This window comes from Trematomus bernacchii, unplaced genomic scaffold (genome assembly GCF_902827165.1).
Source record: "Trematomus bernacchii unplaced genomic scaffold, fTreBer1.1, whole genome shotgun sequence".
NCBI classification, from domain to species: domain Eukaryota; kingdom Metazoa; phylum Chordata; class Actinopteri; order Perciformes; family Nototheniidae; genus Trematomus; species Trematomus bernacchii.
The window spans coordinates 7,661,775-7,682,348 of record NW_022987547.1 but is presented as its reverse complement, the minus strand read 5'-3'; the positions used below and the strand labels follow the sequence as shown (position 1 = coordinate 7,682,348).

The 20,574-nt window shown below is 39.3% G+C and overlaps 2 protein-coding genes across 2 annotated transcripts in view; both read left to right on the top strand.

Annotated features, from left to right (window-relative positions):
* ptpn13 (protein tyrosine phosphatase non-receptor type 13) overlaps positions 1–12,818 on the top strand; it is a 44,127-nt gene extending 31,309 nt beyond the window's left edge. The window contains 32 exon segments of the mRNA XM_034122829.1: positions 217–323; positions 1,021–1,074; positions 1,668–1,757; positions 1,918–2,022; positions 2,108–2,239; positions 2,637–3,118; positions 3,557–3,673; positions 4,694–4,787; positions 4,883–4,968; positions 5,064–5,232; positions 5,877–6,091; positions 6,208–6,306; positions 6,402–6,784; positions 6,878–7,037; positions 7,134–7,289; positions 7,535–7,706; positions 7,829–8,039; positions 8,125–8,210; positions 8,302–8,363; positions 8,680–8,835; positions 9,309–9,474; positions 9,641–9,730; positions 9,881–9,987; positions 10,069–10,124; positions 10,218–10,312; positions 10,412–10,537; positions 10,540–10,559; positions 10,635–10,725; positions 10,901–11,238; positions 11,610–11,825; positions 11,939–12,001; positions 12,215–12,818. Of these exon segments, the coding sequence (XP_033978720.1) occupies positions 217–323; positions 1,021–1,074; positions 1,668–1,757; positions 1,918–2,022; positions 2,108–2,239; positions 2,637–3,118; positions 3,557–3,673; positions 4,694–4,787; positions 4,883–4,968; positions 5,064–5,232; positions 5,877–6,091; positions 6,208–6,306; positions 6,402–6,784; positions 6,878–7,037; positions 7,134–7,289; positions 7,535–7,706; positions 7,829–8,039; positions 8,125–8,210; positions 8,302–8,363; positions 8,680–8,835; positions 9,309–9,474; positions 9,641–9,730; positions 9,881–9,987; positions 10,069–10,124; positions 10,218–10,312; positions 10,412–10,537; positions 10,540–10,559; positions 10,635–10,725; positions 10,901–11,238; positions 11,610–11,825; positions 11,939–12,001; positions 12,215–12,292 (4,582 nt within the window). The 3' untranslated portion in view covers positions 12,293–12,818.
* A 665-nt stretch (positions 12,819–13,483) lies between these two features.
* On the top strand, positions 13,484–20,072 carry sdad1 (SDA1 domain containing 1). The gene is made up of 22 exons (XM_034123529.1): positions 13,484–13,694; positions 13,811–13,915; positions 14,647–14,745; positions 14,850–14,960; positions 15,179–15,250; positions 15,356–15,456; positions 15,544–15,601; positions 15,690–15,764; positions 15,883–15,984; positions 16,080–16,149; positions 16,258–16,361; positions 16,611–16,668; positions 17,027–17,085; positions 17,172–17,248; positions 17,385–17,482; positions 17,594–17,670; positions 18,445–18,574; positions 18,666–18,757; positions 18,847–19,037; positions 19,156–19,240; positions 19,646–19,807; positions 19,906–20,072. Exons 1-22 carry the CDS (start codon positions 13,605–13,607, stop codon positions 19,948–19,950), a joined length of 2,061 nt encoding a protein of 686 aa, XP_033979420.1. The 5' UTR covers positions 13,484–13,604; the 3' UTR covers positions 19,951–20,072.
* Positions 20,073–20,574: the final 502 nt, after the last annotated feature.

Genomic DNA, 20,574 nt, shown 5'->3' with positions numbered 1-20,574 from the left:
TGTGTGCCTATTCCTATTTCCACTGAGTAACAAGACCTTTTTTCTGCCAGTAACTCCCTCTCGTGTCAGCTTTACAGATGACATGTGTGATATTTCTTCTCTACGAATGACACTGAAACGTTAGTAGTTAATAAGGCAAGCACACTTTCGTTGACCCTTTGTAACATGAAAAGTTTCCCCCTCAGGCTAAATCTTCTCCTCTGACTCTCCTCTCAGATCTTTGGGAGCAGTGTCCCACAGCAGCCCAGTATGGAGCGTCAGCAGTTCCAAAAAGGAATCTGACTCTTCTTCCACAGAGGACACTGGCCAGGCTTATGTAGTTGGTAAGAATGCTGAACTTCGTATGTTGTGGCTCCCTGGGGATGGATAGTATAACTAGTGGTGTTCCTGTCTGCTCATGTAATTGTATTTTGGTAAAGACTTTAGAAAGGTTAATATATATCACCAGCAGTTAAGTTATTGCTCTGTGAAACTACAGTCATGAGATAAGCAAAATGCATCTTTAAGAAGTTAATTGCCACTTACCTATATGCCTAAATATAAAAAAGTTTTCTAATGAACATTTGGAAAGAAAGTCATTATAATGAAAATGGTATATCCTGTTAACTGGCAGTGAGGTCTAAAACAAGAGAATTGCAGTGGATATTTTTATGACTGGCTGCACATTACTAGTAAAAGGGAAGAACGGGTGTCACATTTGACATTTAATACTTTTTAAGAGTTTAGTATTGTTTAACCTGCTGTTCAACAGCTAAGTAAACCTCATGGGGAAACCTCAATGATGATGTTAAATTACCTTCAGTTTACTGACTTGATTGCTCATCATCCATTTTAGAAACCAAATAGTTTCTGTATAAAATGGCCCGATGCAACGGTCAACATGTTAATGATGAATCGATGAAAATGTGATATTTCCTTTATTATTGTCTGTAAATGGAGCCAAAGATTTCATTGTTCTATTGAATATTTGTTTTAAAAGAAAGCACAGCCTTGCTAATATATTGTCTTTTCTCTCCCCAGGTGTCAGTATGCACAGTTCCTCTGGACCACCCTCAACCCCAGCCTCTGTTAACGGCATGTATTACAATATCCATCTTTCATTTTCCCAGATACAAACACTCTAGGTTTCCATGCTTTGTATACAGTATCATGTCGAATAGCAGGAAATCTTAGACTGCTCTCTTCCACAGCTTGTGTCGTAACATTATTAATCCCCTTCTTCAATCTGGTGAACCATATGCCGATCGTGGCGCAGCCAAGTACGGATATACAAACCAAAAAAAAAAAAGGCTGTGTTCTAAATCACAATTATATAATGCAGAATTGAGTCTCTGTCCTCTCAGGGCTGCCTGCCTGCGGAACTGCCCCCGGCCCCCCATTTAATAGCTTCATACTTGGCACTAAACTCATGACCTTCCCTTTCATCCGAGCTTAACCCGTCCTTTCAGGCCCATTAGCCAACAGTGCTAAAGTAGGGGTCGTGCAGCAACACTGTATGCCTGCCCGAGCCGATTAATAGTTACAGTGTGGATATACTAATCCCCTCCGATATTATGTGTGATATTAATTTAACAAAATGACTCGGTTATGGTTCAATCACAATGAGCTAATCATGTTTTAACCATATATTACAGTAGCTATAACAAATGTGTCTTTGTGTTGCACAGATTCACTTAAGAAAAAGGTCATTGCCTTGCCGTCTCAAGAAAGAGAAATCACAACTGTAAACCTGAAGAAAGATGTGAAATATGGCCTGGGTAAGGGTGAACATTCATTCTCCTGAAATAATAACTGAATTTCACACTGTTTCTGTTGCCACCTATTAGCTTTCAGAGTCAACAAGCATTTACTGTTGTGTTTTGTGATTGTGTTTGAAATGTGAGTGTATATTTACATCTGTTTGTGTGTGTTCTCCAGGGTTCCAGGTGGTTGGAGGGCAGAACTCTCGTGTGGAGCTTGGCACCATCATTAGCTCCATCACTCCTGGAGGTCCTGCTGATGTCAACGGCTGCCTCAAACCTGGTAGGCTAGTGTTTAGATAGACTCCTATATATAGGTAACAGTTAGCAGTCCTAGCTTGTGTGTAACAGTTGTAATATTGGTGCAGGTGACCGTCTGATCTCAGTGAATGATGTGAAATTAGAAGGCCTCTCTCATTCCACTACCATTGAAATCCTTCAAAATGCTCCAGATGATGTGACTCTAGTGGTGCTACAGCCCAAAGAGAGGCTCTACAAAGGTAAGAGGAGAGATATGAGTGTAGTGTTTTGTTACTTTTTGTAAAATGATCAGGTTTTTCTTTTGGTGTAAAGGAAAATAGTTGCTGACTTGTAGACACAATGCAAACATCGATTTTATTTACCAACATTTCTACATAAGTCTTCTTCACGATCTTACATTGGTAAATGATTTGTACAAAATTGCATTGTTATGATTGTGTGACTATTTTCCTTCATACCTGTACTTTCATCACTGTAGCTTCTCCCCATCACTAGTGTTCATTCTTCTCCTCTCGCAAGGTTCCTGTTTTGTTCATATTTGTTTCTGGTAATCATGTACAGGGTGCATAACCAGTTTTATCTCTTACATCCAGACATGCAGACCGATCTCAATATTTGTCCTTCTTGTTTTGACAGACTCTTCTTCAGGCTATGTTCCCTACCAAGCCAAGTCTGCATTGAAGGCACTTAACTCTGACCAGAGACGAGAACTAGACTTTGATACATCGGAGGAGGAGCAGGCGGGAACAGGAAGTCCCAGCCCTCCTCTCCACGGCGCTGGCACGCCGTCATCCGGCTCCTCCCCGGTCCACCAGCACACCAGCTTCAGCTCTCAGGACTCCAGGACCAGCAGTGTTGCTAAAATCAGCCCACCAATTGTTGATGTCCGGCAGTGCCTAGAAAGAATGACAAATTCTAGCACAGCTGCAACCTCTGCCACACATCAGAGACCAGAACCTAACGTGGGTTTGGAACCCACGCCACCAGCTCTGCCGCCTAAAACTAGAAAAGCTAAAGTAGCAGAAGCGCCCAAAGTTTCGGAGCACTCTGACTGGGGGGATTCGGACATGGATGAGGAGACTCTTTCCAGTAGTCAAGAGAAACTCAAAATCAAAAAGGTGCGACCTTTGTGTTTATGAATTCATTGTTATACATGGATCCTTTGCTTTTATACAAAAACCCTCAACAGATGTGTGAACCAAAACTCACAAAAGGTTTTTAATCCTGGTGTAAAAAATATAAATCAACTTTTGGTAATGAGGATATGAATGAGGATACGAATGGCTTTTTCACAAACAAGCATTACACATTACCTTTCAGATGCTTGCCACAACTAACTCCCTGTTGTAAACAACCTTTGCCTATCATTACATTTACGATGTCAATGCAGGGCAGTCTGTTACCTTTACACTGCATGTCATCGCTTGAGTGTAATATCTGCTTGTTTTCTTCCTCAGCGTTACCTAGTTCAGCTTCCTCACTCTCCCTTGGTCCCTTTATCTTTCTGCATGTTCCAGCTTGTGATAATTCAACTTAATAATGTTCTCTGTTTGCAGGAAAACATCATGGAAAGTTTTAATGGTAATGCCCCAGGGGTCAATAGTCTCCGTCCAGGAGAACTATTTGATGTTGAGCTGTCTAAAAAAGACAGCAGCCTGGGCATAAGTGTCACGGTACTGTTCGGAAAGGTTTTCACGCTTTCTTTGTTCCGCCCCTTTCCCCCTCATCATGTTGTCTGTTTGTGCTTATGTGTCGCTGGGTATGGTATGCTTTCCTAACGCTAAATGTTGTCAGGTCTGAAGCTTTAACAGAAATAACATCCACCGAATTATTTTTGCATTAACTATTTTTAATCACTAAGGAATATCTTTTTTTATGAAGTCACAGTATGTTTCTGTTCATTCATAGGAAGTGCAGTTTAAACAGGACTGTTAAGTGAGCTTTCTCATGACTTTGCTTATTGTTGCTGACTCCAGAGTCACTTAACTGATGTTAATATTATTTCTCCCTGAAGGATTTTGAACACCTTTTTAAAAGCTCAATAACAGATCACATCACTGTGTGTCATCAGACCAGGGTTGCTATCCAATATGACTGTTTTAGAATAAACACTGATTTGTTGTGTATTGCAATAATGATTACTATTTAACTTAACAATAAACTGTCATAACCAAATGGACACTGATGAGGACTTCTCATTGTCTCTGATTATTAGGATTTAACCTCTCAGGACTTTTGTCAATAACATCACAGTGGAGGATTTTATTTTCATTTGCAAATAATTCATAGTTGCAGTATGATAAAGGCTTTGTCTAACTTGTATTTTAAATGTATTTGAAAAAAAAAAAAGCATAATTTTGATGAGAAGGGTTTACTTTTTTCTGCTTAATTGTAAATACAATTGGTGAAATCACCAGGCGTGAAGTAGCTAATGATATTTTAAAACAAACAACTCCAACGTGCCTTCAAATACTTCTTGTGAAGTTTGGTTGATATTTTTTTATACTAACAGTCTTCATAATAAACCAAGATTATATTCTGAACCATCAGTTAAGACAACGCCTTTATCATTTAACATTACACTTAAAATGAAAAAAAAACCTTCCACACCTGTCATCAACCCCCATAAATAATACATAACGAACCATTCTCTCTTTGGCTAATTGGACTAAAGAGGTGTGTTCATGTCTTAGGGTGGCGTCAACACGACTGTTCGACATGGAGGCATCTACGTCAAAGGCATCATACCGAAAGGAGCTGCTGAGCTCGACGGAAGAATTAAGAAAGGTGAAGTAAAGAAACACAGAAATATTTAATTATAAAGTGAATAATTGGAGCAAACAAGGTGTTAAGACTTCTTTTTGTTTGTGTCCTGTGCTCAGGTGATCGTGTGATGGCTGTCAATGGAAAAAGTCTGGAGGGAGCCACTCATCAGCAAGCAGTGGAGGCTCTGCGAGACACTGGGCAGGTGAGGGATGACATTTACCCGAGCACCCTGCTGACAAGCTGTTTAGTCTCAGTCCAGCTGGCCACTAACACCAAGTCAATCATCTGCTCCCTCAGACTGTGCACTTGTTGCTGGAGAAAGGTCATCCGCCGGCAGACAGTGTCCATGCTCCCCTCACGCCTCAGAGCACACTACTAACTGCGAACAGCTACCAAGACCCGAACAAGAATAAAAAGCAGCCCCTTCAGGTCAAAGAGAAACCGGAGTACAACTTTGTTACAGAAGGTGAGGCAACACGAAGCTTTATAGCAAATGTTTGGTTTGTTTGTTGATTAACCAAAACATAAAGACTTTCTGCAAAAGCAGGTGTAGTTTGTGGGAATGCAAATAGTTCATACTATATACAAATAGAAAAATGTTAACTTAACCTTTTAATATTAAGGAAAATAGTGGGTAGTAGGTTTAGAGCTGTTTTTAAGTTTCAACAAAACACTCTGATGATTCTATAACACTGACAACTAGAGCTGCATGATTTTGTCAAAATAAAACGTATTACAATTATATTAGCTGATAATGCAATTGCCTTTTGCAATATTTGGGGGGATGATCACAATATTCCCAATTATCATGCTGTTAAAGATAATCTCTACAAAAAAAAAAATATTTTCTTTAAAGTTTGCAGGTAGGACTTCTCTTTAGATGCACAAAACATACCACATATTTTTGCTCAATATTGCCTTTACTGTGATTTGGATATTGCACTAATCCATATTGTGGTTTCAATGCAATTTCAAATAATTGTGCGGTCCCATTTACAACAATGTACTACAGTACTTACACATCTAGATACATCACATACCGGTAATAACAAAAAATAAGTTAAAGTTGAGTGTCCATTACGCTGTTCCTGCATGTGTTTCTCCCCACAGACAATGTGTTTGAGGTGTTACTGCTGAAGAACACGTCAGGCCTGGGCTTCAGTTTCAGTCGAGAGGAGCACATCCCTGACGAACCCCCCGGCTCCAGCATGGTGCGGGTTAAAAAGCTGTTTCCTGGCCAACCAGCTGCAGAGAGCGGCCGCATCAACGTTGGCGACATCATCATGCGGGTCAATCAGACCCCTCTCAAAGGACTCTCACAACATGTAAGTAGAATATTTCTCACTGCTGTGGTCGAGCAGTCATATCAATAATTATTAACTTGGAAAAGTAAGGAAGCGCTATGAGTAATGGGAGAAAATCTGTTTTTCTGAATTAACAGGAGGTGATTTCAGCCTTGCGAGGAACGGGACAGGAGGTGAATTTGCTTCTTTGTAGACCTGAATATGGAGTTCTTCCTGAAATGGACACTTCAGCTTTGGTAAGTATATAATATATTTTCTTTCTAGCTACTGCTTGGACACTTCAAGTACCGGAAATAGCTGAAAAATGTATTTAAACAAATGTATTTCCCAGTCTCCTAAGCCATCACCGCGGAAGGAGCCTCAGACCCAGGCAGAGCCGAGCCGGAGCCTGGACAGGGCGACCTCTCCTCCGGGGACACAGGGCCAGACGGGTCGAGTCAGCGTGGAGGACGCCCTGGAGAGGCTGCTGCTCAAAAACCCCGGCCGACAAAACAGCTACAGCGACAGCACTGATGGGGATGAAGAGGTGGAAGAAGCCTTCAGCCCAAACCAAGCAGAGCACAGCAGGCAAGCGTGGGAGCGGAGTGTCTACCTCAACCCCAGCAGCAACCTGGGACTGGGACGATACGACAGCACGGGTCAGCTGGACGATACCATCAACCCAGCCTTCTACTCCCCAAACCTGTCCATTACAAGATCGGACCTCAGCAAGAGGTACGCATGGAGTAAATGAATAATGCATAATATCTGCATTAATTATATTCTCTGATATGTCTTAAATGTTTTTTCTTTGTGGTTTTTTGGCAGGTTTCCTTCTTCCCCTGTTACAGCTGATTTGGAGTCGTCCTCCCTTCATATGGTGTCCTCCCCCACTGCTCCAAGCCCTGATCCCCTGCCTCCTCCTCTGCCTCTGCCCTTAAACCTCACCGTGTCTGGCAATGGACAGGAAATGGAGGACTTTGTCCCGGTAAGGCCTGAGGAAGGGAAGCTCTGTTTGACTCAAAAAAAGGGTTTCACTCGACCAAGGGTCATTTCTCTAACTGAGCTTTTTCTCTGTTACTAGGAAGTGGAGCTAAGAGTCTCCCTGGTGAAGTCAGAAAAAGGCAGCCTTGGCTTCACCCTCACCAAAGGAAGTGATCACGGGTGTTACATCCATGACATCGTCCAGGATCCAGCCAAAGGAGATGGCAGTCTCAAGCCCGGGGACCGAATGATTATGGTACAAATTCATCCCTGATCCCTTTCATCGCAGCCTAAAGTTTGATCAACCTATGGTTTAGGTGCACAATATAAACCCAAAGAGATATGGTGTCAAAAAAAAATGTTAAGGACATTTTTTTGGATCTAAGACAAGATTAGGGCAAACAGAAGAAGGCTAGCTGTTTTCCACTGCTTCTAGTCATTTTGCTATGCTAAGCTAGAAGCTGTTTCCCAATTGTATGAATCTTTATTTTCTTCCTGCAGGTGAACAACACAGATGTGAGCAACATGGGCCACACAGAGGTGGTCAATCTTGTGCGCGCTGCTCCCCGTGTGGTTGACTTGGTGGTAGGGAGGGTCCTGGAGGCTCCCAAGCCCCCGATAGAAGCCCACCTGCTGCCTGACATTGACTTTGAGGGCAGCCAAGAACCCATGGGTAAGAAACAGACCTTAAAATAAACAGTCCTGGCACTAAAATGCAGGCACACTGCTAACAAGTGTTGCATCATTTATACGTTCTTTAAGTATTCATTGTTTTACTGCTTGTCCTATCACCAGGTTTGGTACTGGACGGTGGCAGTGACAGTGTTTACGATGTCTTGTTTGTGAGAGAAGTCCTGCCCGACTCAATGGCCTATGAGGAGGGCACCCTGAGGCCACTTGATCTGATCCACTACATCAACGGTGCTCCCACACAGGACCTGACTCTGAGTGAGAGCACCAGACTGCTGGAGCTCTCACTGAACGACCTCACACTGAAGGCCACAAGGTGACCTTGTAAAGAATTACATAATGTTTCCTGGCTCAAGATACTGCATGTGCACCATTTCATTAACTTTTTTTTTTGTCAAAAGGGATGGAAAGCCTGTTTCTCCTGGTCAGAAAAGTGTCTCTTTTCTTAACAACAATGTTAGCCCCAAGATGTCATCCAGCATGAACGGTATGTTTCAGACATTTAAGGTGTCAACTGTCAACAAAATAAAACGTGTCTGTTATTTTGCATTTAATTGCAACATTGTTTTCTGTTAAAGGGTTTCTGAAAGGAGAAGATCCCAGAGATACAGAGTGTATTGCAGCACTTTGTCCTTTAGAGGTAAGTTGAGTCAGTTTGGCTAAATATTAAATTGATGTGCTTCAATTAAAAGCGGTTTAACTGTTGCATTTATGTTATTTCTGTATTGAATGTCAAGCAAACAGTTCAAAGAAGGTTGAAATGTTGTAATGGTAATTGTACACATATTTCTATCACAATAATGTTGTGTTGGCTGTCATCAAAAGCTTGACTGTTACCATCAAGCTTTGTCTGTTAAGAAATCATTACTTTAATGACTTGTTCACTTCCTAACAGTATACTAAAGTTTTAAATCATGGATTCAAGGTGATAGCACGTTTGTTTGTTGAATTTGCAGGAGGAAATCATCAGGCTGGATCTGGAGAAGCTGCAGTCAGGAGGTCTGGGCTTCTCTGTGATCGGAGGAGAAAGAGGGATTTTTGTCAAGTCCATCACACCGGGAGGAATAGCTGAGTCCTCGGGGAAACTGCAAGTGGGAGACAGGCTGCTGAAAGTGAGTGGTGTCACACAAATGCAGCTCAGAATTTAGGCTGATAATATCATATTTATATACTTTTGTTTAACAAGATTTTGCCATTATTTTACTGTTCAGATTTTGGACAAATTCATTGTAACTGCTGGCCTCTGCCCACACTTTGAACACATATATGTTCAATAGTTTTATTGTGAGGGGTTGTTTTTAAAAGTAACAAACATGGAATAGTCCTATTTCCTTTCCAGATAAAAACAAGCACAATTTCCAAGACATAAAAGGAACAAGTAAAGTAGATGAAAAAAATATAAATAATACATAGAATTTAGAAGAAAAAAAAAAAGAGCAATTATTCATTTATAATAAATTAATTTAACTTCATGTAAATAAATAACACATTATTAAATGCTCTACAATTTTTCAGTTTGCTTTTGTTTTTGAGATCCTCGTGTATTCAATCCTGTGATTTCTTTCTGTGTGTGTTTTCCTTGCAGGTGAATGAAGAACTAATGACAGGCGTGTCTCACACCAAAGCTGTCACCACTATCCGTAAAGCTAAAGGCCTGGTTCATCTCATAGTGTCAAGACCGCCCGACCAGAACCCAAACACTTACCTGGCCTACCTGCCCATCAACTCTGACAAGTGCAATGGAAACTCAGGTACAAGCAGACACACAAAACATGTATATTTTAGAAAGGTTTTGTCAGATAGTTCTCCTGTTTTAACCATTTAAGAAGAGCTAATTTAAAACCAGATTAGTTAGAGTTTGTGATTATTAGATTGTTCTCTCTAAACACGCCTAACTCTCCTTCTTGTTGTTTACAGATCTGAGTGACGACAGTGGAGCAAAAACGAAGCTGTTTACTCTCAAAGATGAGCTGAAATCTAGCGGCTTCCCTTCTATACCACCAATAGGTAAAGACACACAGGCTGGAAAATGTACTTGAAATATTAATAGGACAATCCTGAATATTGTATGATTTTACCAGCAAGATTAATTCATTTGTAAATCAAATGATAAAATGGTAAACCACATTAACATAACTGTGTTCCCATGTTTCGCAGACTATGAAGATGAGCCACTCGAGCAGAAAAGACCAACAGATCACAGCGCTGAGCTTTCAGAGGACACAGACTGCGATGGCTCTTCTTTACCTGAAGACTCGCCTGAGGTCAAATCCAATCCATTAGACCTGCTGTCAAATTAAAACAATATGCAAAAGTTATATCTTTTTTTCATTGTTTAATAACAGAGTTCCCGGAAAGTGGAATGGCAAGAGGAGAGTGTTGATTATCCAAGGAATGAAAAGTAAGATTTTCATTTTTGGATATAAATCAGTCACAATGGGGACTTTCATTTTATTCATAAATATCTCACTGTTTATTTTTTTTAAATCAACAGCTATCTGCAAATGAGTGCTGGACAGCCAGAGGAAGATGAGATCACATGGGGAAGTGAGGAACTGCCTATTGAAAACATGAACAAATCCCAAGATGGTAAGACACATTTGGATTTAAATGTTTATTTAGTTTTCAAAACACATTCAAATGACACAAAAGGATTTGTAATTCCTTCCTTCATTCTGCCCCCCTAAGACGGGCCAATCATCACAGAGGATGAGCTGACCTCTCTGCCCCTCGTCAAAGTCGTCCCTGATGGCCAGTACACAGGAGCAAAGCTCAACACTGTGGTCCGCATGATGAGGGGGCTCCTAGAGCAGAAGGTCCCCTGCAGGAGTTTGAAGTAAGTCATGTCAATGCCTGTCAAATTAATTGCAAATAATTGGATTTAATAAACATCTTCTTTTCTTCGTGGCAGAACCTTCAGAATCTCCAGCCTCTGGACGACTGTCTGATAGGTCAAACAAAGGAGAACAAGAAGAAGAACCGCTACAAGAACATTGTTCCCTGTAAGTCCCAATGAATTTATTTATTTTCATATTACCTTAGAGGGAAACTTTTAATAGGGGGTTTGTCGGATGGCAAGGTGAAGCGGTGAAAATCCTCAATATATAGATTAAATAGATCCCTTCAAAGTTTTTGACATCATTTTAAATCAGATTTGTATGCACCCATCTCTTCTAGTTGACACAACTCGAGTTGTGCTGGAAAAAGACGGCGGCTACATCAATGCCAACTTCATCAAGATGTCAGTGAAAGAAGAGAGTTATTTGTACATCGCATGTCAGGGTCCTTTACCCACCACCCTGGGTGACTTTTGGCAAATGGTCTGGGAGCAGAAGTCCAATGTGATCGCCATGATGACCCAGGAAGTAGAGGGAGGGAAGGTGAAATGTCAGCGGTACTGGCCCGACACTCCGAGGACAGCAGAGATGGTGGACGACAGGTTACAGATCACGCTGATCAAAGACCAATACCTCGACAATTTTGTCATCCGAGTCATCGAGGTCAAAGATGTCCAGGTTAGTTTGTCTCCAGATTTGAGATTTAAACTAAAACTTCAAATTGGTTGAAGGCCTTTAAAATGACCTTTCAGCATGTTGTAATAAAGGTTTCAAAGAGTAGAGGGGGGTAATTGCCATATAATTGCTACTATATAACATTATCTGGATGACATGATCAGAATGATATTTGAAACCAATTACTTATAGTTGAACATCATACTGGTTTTTTTCCCTTTTCAAGAAAACTGCCTAACCCTGGAGTATCACTTGAATTACAATATGTTAAATGGTCAATGATCATTATGGAGTTGTTGCTCCATCACAGCCAAAATAACCTGCCTACCCCAGCTTGAATAGACGCATTAACTTAAGAGTTTCTCCCTCCTCAGACTAATGAAATACAGCGTGTAACTCATCTGAACTACACGGGATGGCCGGACCACGGCACGCCCTCACAACCCGAGCAGCTGCTCACATTTATCTCCTACATGAGGCACGTCCATCGATCGGGGCCAATCATCACACACTGCAGCGCAGGCATCGGCCGCTCAGGGACCCTCATCTGTCTAGACGTGGTTCTGGGTCTCATCAGCAAAGACGCTGATGTAAGTAGACAATCTTTACTTTGTGCAGCTTATGTATTCTTTATAAAAAAGCTTCTGCTCTTATTTGTAGTCTTTGTTTAGTATGATCACAATCTAATAAACACTTTCTACAGTTTGATATTTCAGATATTGTAAGAAACATGAGACTTCAGAGACAGGGAATGGTGCAGACAGAGGTGAGTTTTACTTTTTGGTTTTAGTGTCTTTGTTAGTTTACCTTAACTCTAAACTATTTGATTCAAATATGACTTTTCATTTTGTAAATGATTTACTAAATGTATCCTGCTTTTATGGTTATTCTATTAGGCACTGGTGTTTTTGATGTACTCTATTTGTATCTTAACTTATAAGACACATTTTCTCACACATTTTTTATTTTTATTTGACAGGACCAATATATTTTCTGCTATCAAGTGATCCTCTATGTCCTGAGATGCCTTCAAGCAGAAGAAAACATCTCTGGATAGGAGCCGTCATGTGGAGGCTGTTCGACTGTTTCATAAGAGCAAAACAAAAATGGAGGAGAGTTCACACAGGCAGAAATTGCCAAATGTACACTACATGTTTTTAAAATGCCTTAAAATATTCAGATCTTTCAGAGTAAATCCTTTTTAAAGAAGTCTATATTTTTACGTTTGCTTTTTGAGTTCTCTCTCTCTTTGGCTGCTACTCCTTTTCAATGCATTTATGAGAACTGCTGATTATATTTCTTGTCACCTACAAGAAAACACAAATGTTTTTCCCAGATTCATGGATATTCTAAAATAATGATGAAAGTGATCATGATCAATGATTTCATATTTTATGTGGAACAAAATTGTACTTTGTGTATTTTGAATCCTATTTTAATGCTGGAACATGCCTTGACAGAATACTATGTCAGTATTTGCTTTGTAAATCTATTATACAGTAATTGCTCAATGCTTGAGGTAAATGATGAAATTAAAAGTGTACATATTCATCTCATGAAAATTAAACTGGATACATTTTAAATGTTGTGTGGAGGTTTTTCTTTAATTTATAATTAGGAAACAAAGGTTTTTCTTGTCTTTTGTCATATTGGTGCATATTGCCTATTAGCATAATTTTTCCATAAACTTAAAATCATTCATGCATTTAAAAGTAGGCTTCCCATTTTATACCTGCCTTAAAAATATCAATGCAATGCCGCATTGATTTGGAGTTATCGGTCACATAATGCCAAAGCTATTGAAAAAATAGACTTTAAAAAAAGAAAAAGTAATACAATGCCAGAATTTCTGGCATTGTAAAATTGAAAGAAAATTGAAAAAAATTAAATCGAGCCCAATATTTGAGTGCTACTTGTCTAGTTTATAAATATATTTCTGCAATGTGTTTACTCATTAGTTCGCAGGTCTCCCTTGAAAAAGAGATCTATGATCAATTGGGACCAATCTGGTTAAATAAAGGTTTGAAATGAAATGAGTTCACATGATTGAAGCCATTGAATAATAGTTTTCAATTAAAAAGCGGCTTGGTAAAGAAACAAAGATATAAATATGAAAGAAAAGAAACATTAAAACATTCAAGTTGAAACATAAAAGGTGTGTGTGAAGTTTTAGTAATTGAAAAACTGGCAGCAAAGAAGGAAACTCCTCCTGTGATTAAAGCGGAAGTGACTGTCTTAGAACCGGAAATGACGTTTGGACGTACCAGCGCAAGTTAAATGGCAGCCTACACATCTGCCACGCTTGCCTTGTAAAAGTTGCCGTTTTTCATATTTTTCTTGTTAAAAAACACGCGAATTCATCTGCAACCATGTCGGGGAGAACAGGCAACAAGCTGCCAAACAATCTGCCGCAACTGCAGAATCTTATTAAAAGAGATCCGCAGTCTTACGTGGAGGAGGTAAGTGTTGTTAGCCTAGCTAAGCCGAGCTTGCTAACTAGCTAGTCGACTTGTTGTTGTGTTAGTCTGAGACTAAACATATTAGAGGAAATTAATCGATGGTGGTTTCTGCACAGTTTCAGCAGCAGTACCGACACTACCAGTCCAATCTGCAGATCTTCAGACTGCAGCCTGACAAGCCGAACAAGGAGCTGGCGGATCTCTCCATGTTTCTGGCCCAGGTACTGTAGTGGGAAATTGATATAGTTCATTATAACGGCATAAGTATTCCTTTACTCTTGTCTGTACCTTTATTGAGTCTGTATATATCTGATCAGCAATTGAGGAAGTCTTTTAAATCCTTTACTTGGATATACTTGTGTTTTTTTTTTAAAGATTCAATATATGTTATTGTCATATGTACAGTAAAACAGGCAGTTGCACTGTAAAAGGACATTCTTACGCTCAGCTCTCCACACTTCAATATTATAAAAAAAACTATACAAACAAACATAAGATGTAAATTAGTACTAGAAAATGTAAAAATATAAACTGACATGCATACAAAAATGATGTAAAATGTTAACTAAACCCATAGATTTAATCCTGTGGAGTAAAAAGCACAACATTTGCTGCTGAGATGTAATGCAGTAAAGTATATCATGTAAATACTTAAGAACGAGTACCTCAAGTTTGAGTAAATAATAATAATAATAATAAATTGTATTTTTATAGCGCTTTTCTCAAACCCAAAGACGCTTTACATTTGGGGAAGGGTAGACAAACAAGGACAGGCAATAAAACAACAAAAAAAAAACAGAAAAGCAGTCAGGAGGAAGTTGGTTGAGAGGGGGGGGGGGGGCTTATGGATATACAGAGTTGACGAGATGAAATGTACTTCTCGCACTGCTGCTCAGTAATATTTATTTTGATATTGATGGTGTGAGGTTACAGCTGTTTTTTTGTCATTCAGGTTGCTCACTGCTACCTGCAGCAACTGTCAACCTTTCCACAAGAGCTGCGTGAGTTATTAATGAGTCACCACACAGTCCTGCAGCCAGACCTCAGAATGGTGAGATAACCTGTGACTATCCATATTAAGTAATTGATCATAGTGATCAAAAGTATGTGTCTCTTAGCATTTCAATGTTTGTGTCTGTTTCCTGTCTTCATCAGACATTCTGCAAGTCGCTGATTCTTCTGAGGAATAAAGATCTGATCGACCCCTGCGGCCTCCTGGAGCTCTTCTTTGAGCTGCTGCGATGTCACGACAAACTGCTCAGAAAGGTGAGATCACACAGAACATTACTCTAAGCATGTAGTGAGTGGATATTATATTTTGTATGAATTTACAAGAGTGGTAGTTGTGAGTCAAGGGGAGAATCAAAAGACCGTTTCAAATGCTTTACTGATGTTGTGTGTGTTTACATATTGATATGTTTAAGGGTTGCTCTTTCAATGTTTCCCCTTTTCAGAAGTAAACATTTGCTTCCCTCTCTCCACAGACGCTGTACTTACACATTGTCGCAGATATCAAAAACATCAATGCCAAGCACAAAAATAACAAAGTTAACACAGTAAGTAAACAAACCACATGTGTAAAGTTTGACTGTTTGTTCTATTGTTCCATTGTTCCACTACAGCAGAGCTCATTTTCTGAGAAATTGTGTTGTGTGTTGCAGACATTACAGAACTTCATGTACACCATGCTGAGAGACAGTAATCCCCTCGCAGCCAAGATCTCTTTAGATGTAATGGTGGAGCTTTACAAAAGGAACATATGGTGGGTTTTTATTTTTTACACCAGACTTCATAAGTCATTCTTATTATTTTCCACTTTAATCTCATTGTCTTTGTGTCTGGGTCACAGGAACGATGCCAAAACAGTCAATGTCATTGTAACAGCGTGCTTCTCCAAGGTTACAAAGGTAGGTTTTCCCACATTTCAACCAATTGCTTTTTATATAACATTAGTTGCAGTCCTGTACACACTTACCTACCTCTCTTCCTGTTTAGATTGTTGTTGCTGGTCTGAAGTTCTTCCTGGGCAAAGATGAAGATGAGAAAAATGACAGCGATTCAGAATCAGAGGCAAGTACCAATAAATGCATATACATAAAGTAGTTAGAGAAAGGATACTTTTCTCAGTCTAGAAGGCAGTGATGTTATGTTAATGCATATGTGAGATATCTAAATGTTTATCTTTCAGGCGGAGGGGCCAACAGTCCGAGATCTGAAGGTGAGATACGCCACTGGCAAGAAAACCACCAAAAGCAAGAAGAAGATGGAAAAGGCAATGAAAGTCCTCAAGGTACTACTCTTGTTAATACTACAATATCATGACTTATGTCGTTATATTTTACAATTGAATGAATTGAGTTGATTGTTTTTTAACTCTTTTGGCAGAAACACAAGAAAAAGAAAAGGGTAGAAGTGTTCAACTTCTCTGCTATTCACCTGATTCACGATCCTCAAGGTAGGTTCACTCGTCTTTTCCACACCCACTGCAGAACAAAATGTGTGTGTAGGGTCATTTCCCCCAGTATTTACAGAACTGTCAAATCAAATATCTCTTTCAATTTAGATTTCTCAGAGAAACTCTTGAAGCAGTTGGAAGACTCTAAAGAGCGCTTTGAGGTGAAGATGATGATGATGGAGTTCATATCCAGACTGGTGGGAATCCATGAGGTGAGTGACCTCATCTGTCCCCCTAATTGGTTTTCATAGTGGATTTGTCATTTTGTACAGGTGTTATTACATTTCCACCAGATATGAAATAGTCCTAATAGGCACTGCCAACATTAGGATCAGACTTCTATACAGTTCTGAATGGGCCATGGGAATCACGCCTTTGACGCTGCATTATATTGAATATAAATGGGATATGAAGTAGATTTTATAGTGAGTATAATACTATTTTGTTTTGTTGTTTTCCAGCTCTTCCTCTTCAATTTTTATCCCTTTATCCAGAGGTTTCTACAGCCACATCAGAGAGGTAAAATAACTCCCAGTTAACTTAATGAGAAGGTTTTTATCTGTTTATTAAAGGTGGGAATCACCAGAGACCCCATGATTTGGTATTGGCACAGTATATCACAATACCTTATTATTGAAGTTTAACAATATTATGAGTATTGCAAGTTATTACATTTTTCATTTACAAATTATTAATGCAAAAACATTTGCTACCTTTTTAAATCTGTAAATGTTATATTAATCATTTCCATGCTAAAAGACTGATACATACTGTCTGTGTGTGTATGCAAGATATTGAGATATATCCTGTATTGATTTATTTCCCCTGCCCCTACTGTTGATGAAATGTTTTAAAGAAACCTTTTTTCTTTTTTAAGAGGTGACAAAGATCCTCCTGTGTGCAGCTCAGGCTTCACATCAGCTCGTCCCACCAGAGGTACATGTATATCTATCGTGTTAAAGCACATGCATCTATCAGAACGATTCCAGTGCAACGCTTCTCACACATTCCTTCCTGTTTAGGTCATTGAACCTGTTATCATGACCATCGCCAACAACTTTGTGACAGACAGAAACTCCGGGGAGGTCATGACTGTGGGGTAGGTAGAAGCCCTGGACACTTCTGATTGAATGTATCCATGGTTAAAAATGTGCAATATATCTGCAGTCATTTTGCAACTTCTAAGAAATACTTTACAGTTTTGCATTCAATTGTTACTCTTTTTTTGTTTCAAGTATCAATGCCATCAGGGAAGTGACCGCCCGTTGTCCTCTGGCCCTCAATGAAGACTTGCTGCAGGACCTGGTTCAGTACAAGATGCACAAAGACAAGAGTGAGTGAATGTTTTTCTGACACCTGTGCTTGAATCCCAATGCACCAAGTGAAGGAGGTGTAAATATATGTGCATGTTCACTCGTGTTTTGTCGTTTGTATTTGCGTTCAGATGTGATGATGTCTGCCAAGGGACTGATCCAGCTGTTCAGGAGTCTCAATCCACACATGCTGCACAAGAGAGACAGGGTGAGCAAGATGTTACTTTTACAACAAACAACACTCCTTTTAAAAGAACTGAATGATAACTTCACATTCAGCAATAGTGAGTATAGTTACCTTTGCCAGAAGTTATGTTCTCGGTTGAGTTTGTTTGCTTGTCATTAGGATTTTTTGTATTTATTCACAAACATATATATATATAGGAGATGACATTCCCAGCTCACAAAAAAGTAAATTACGATAGTAAAATACAATAAGTGTAATAACACTCATTAGACAATAGCAGAACACTCTATTAACAAATAAATAAAGAGAGAAGAGAAGGGAAAAATAAGAAAAAACAGGCAATAGGATTGCTTCAACATTTCATAAACAACATGTTGACAGCTCAAATACAACCTAAAACACACACAACATGTCAAGCATATTTATTGTTCCTTACAATCTCTGGGATCTTTTTTCCATTTCATCGTGTGTTGTGCCACCTTTCTTTTATATTTTTGTGGCAATAATGTTTTTAGGGTTAGGGTTACCTTAAATTCAGATTATTATTACTATTATTATATAGATTGTCGTTAGGATTGGGGAGAAACTACAAGAGCAATGTTCATGAAACTTGGTTTTAGTGTCCAAGGAAGAACAAATGAGATATATAAAGCAAAAGTTAATGTTGCAAGAAAGGGCATTTGGCCGAGGTCTGCTCTGACCCTTGTTGTTCGTATTGCAAGACTGACAGAGCACTTTATCACTGTGTCTTTTAAATTGTAAATAATTGTAAACTCTGCCACTTGTTTTTTCCAGGGGAGACCCACAGAGGCGTCAGCAGAGGCCAAGATCAAAAACTACGGAGAGCTCGAGGCTAAAGATTATATCCCTGGAGCTGAAGTCCTGGAGGTGGAGGAGATTGAAAAAGATGGAGAGAAAGAACAAGGTGAGCAGCTATGGCCTTGCTGCTCTGTGTATGTGTGTTGGAAGATGATCAATGTAAGGCTAATGTGCATATTTTCCATATTGTCCAACAGATGGCTGGGAGAGCGCCAGTATCAGTGATGGTGATGACGATGGGGAGTGGGTGGACGTTCACCACTCGGGTGATGAAGACACAGCAGAAGTTGTAAGAATAAAACGTTACCAATTATAAACTGGTGTTAGTTGTGTATGGTATTTGTGTTTCAATATGAGAGTTGTGTGTGTTTCTGTCAGGCGGAGATTCTTCAGAATATGCCAGTTGAGGAAAGAAAGCTCAAAGCGGCGGCGGTCAGCGGCAGCCGGCTCCTCACTCAGGACGACTTCAAGAAGATCCGACTCGTCCAGCTGGCCAAGGAGATCGACAACGCGCCAGGAAAGGGCCAGAAGAGGACAAATGTGGACCTCGACGAAGAGGAGGACAACAGGTTGGAAAGCTGTTTGTACAAAAAGCTTAAAGCAATATTTACACATATGAAATTGTATTCACAATAGTTGTTTGGAAGATAAAGAGACTATTTTGTTGTTTTTTGCCCATTCTTTCAGAGGAGAGGTGCTAACCTTGAGGCATATTGAGAAACTGCATAAGAAACCAAAAGACGACAAGGACACGCGCCTGGCCACAGCAAAGGTAAACCTTTATGCTAACTGTAGAGGGATTTAAAGTATATCTGATGGGAAATCATTGTTTCCTAACCAGCTGAAACACCTTTGACTCTGAAATGTCATTAACAAGCAGTTTGTATAATGTGAGGGTAAGCAATGAGACGTGGCTGCATATTATTTCCATTACATATAATACTCCTACTGATTATTGTCTTAACTAATCATTTGGTCTATAAAATGACAGGAAAAACATATGTGTTACTATCATTGTACAACTAGAAAACACTAAATATTCACAAAATAAGAGTTGGGACCGGTACATTTCTTAGCATTTTTCATTATTAAAACTGTTTTTTGATACATTTTCTGTTAATCAAACAATGAATTGATCAACTAACCATTTCCGTTCTAATGGTGCGTTTGATTTTAGGCGGGACGGTCCGAACGGAAGGACTTTCATAAGAAGCACCAGAAGCTCAACCCTTTCGCCAGCACCAGCAACAAGGAGAAGAGGAAGACGAAGAACTTCATGATGATGAGACACAGCGACAGCGTCAGAACTAAAGGCAAACGCTCCTTCAGAGACAAACAGGTCAGTCACACCTGTCAGAAACAGCTACTGTATCTCACTGCAGATTAATTGATTTTATTGAATATAAAGTTGTAATTTAAATATTTTTTCTTTTTCAGATTGCTCTACGGGATTCACTCCTAAAAAAGAAGAAGTTGCACTAGAAGGACATGTTATGATGAATTTGCCTCGTCTGTCAAGCATGGTCAGTTTATCAATGTATTATTTTCAGCATATAACCTGTATCCATTTACAATATTCTGAAATAAACAATATTTGGTCATTATTGTGTGAAGGTTTCTGTATAAGTCTCATTATTTGTTGTTCTGTTTGTTAAAGCCTTTTCTCCTTGATCAAAAGCCTCTCATTAGTCACAGTTCGACTTACTAGAATTTCAGTAATTTACCGTACAGTGCAAACTCATTAAAGTAATCACTATAACAGAGATCAAACTCTTATATGGATCAAAATGCCTGGGCAATAATTTCTATGAAAAATATGTTTGGTGTTAAAAGCAGAAATATGCAGACACTGCACTGATATACAGTAAATGGAACTCAAATCATGATGAGATGGTGTTAATGTATAATTTTAGCAAAGATTTAATTGGGCAATATAGTTATATAACAATTGTCAGACTCATTACAGTCTAACATTTCCTTACTTTGCACATTACTCTGTATTTTAGTGCCTTATTAACTTAAACCTGTGTTCAGTGAGGCAGAAGACAGATAATCTCTTTGCCATACCACTATGTGTTTATTTCATGTTTAACTGCACACAATTTG

Excerpts from the sequence above, each read along its gene's own strand:
- sdad1 (XM_034123529.1), top strand. The coding sequence starts at position 13,605 with ATGTCGGGGAGAACAGGCAACAAGCTGCCAAACAATCTGCCGCAACTG. Across the intron at positions 16,150-16,257 it reads CCTGATTCACGATCCTCAAG|ATTTCTCAGAGAAACTCTTG; the intron begins GTAGGTTCACTC and ends CTTTCAATTTAG. Across the intron at positions 17,086-17,171 it reads ATCAGCTCGTCCCACCAGAG|GTCATTGAACCTGTTATCAT; the intron begins GTACATGTATAT and ends CTTCCTGTTTAG.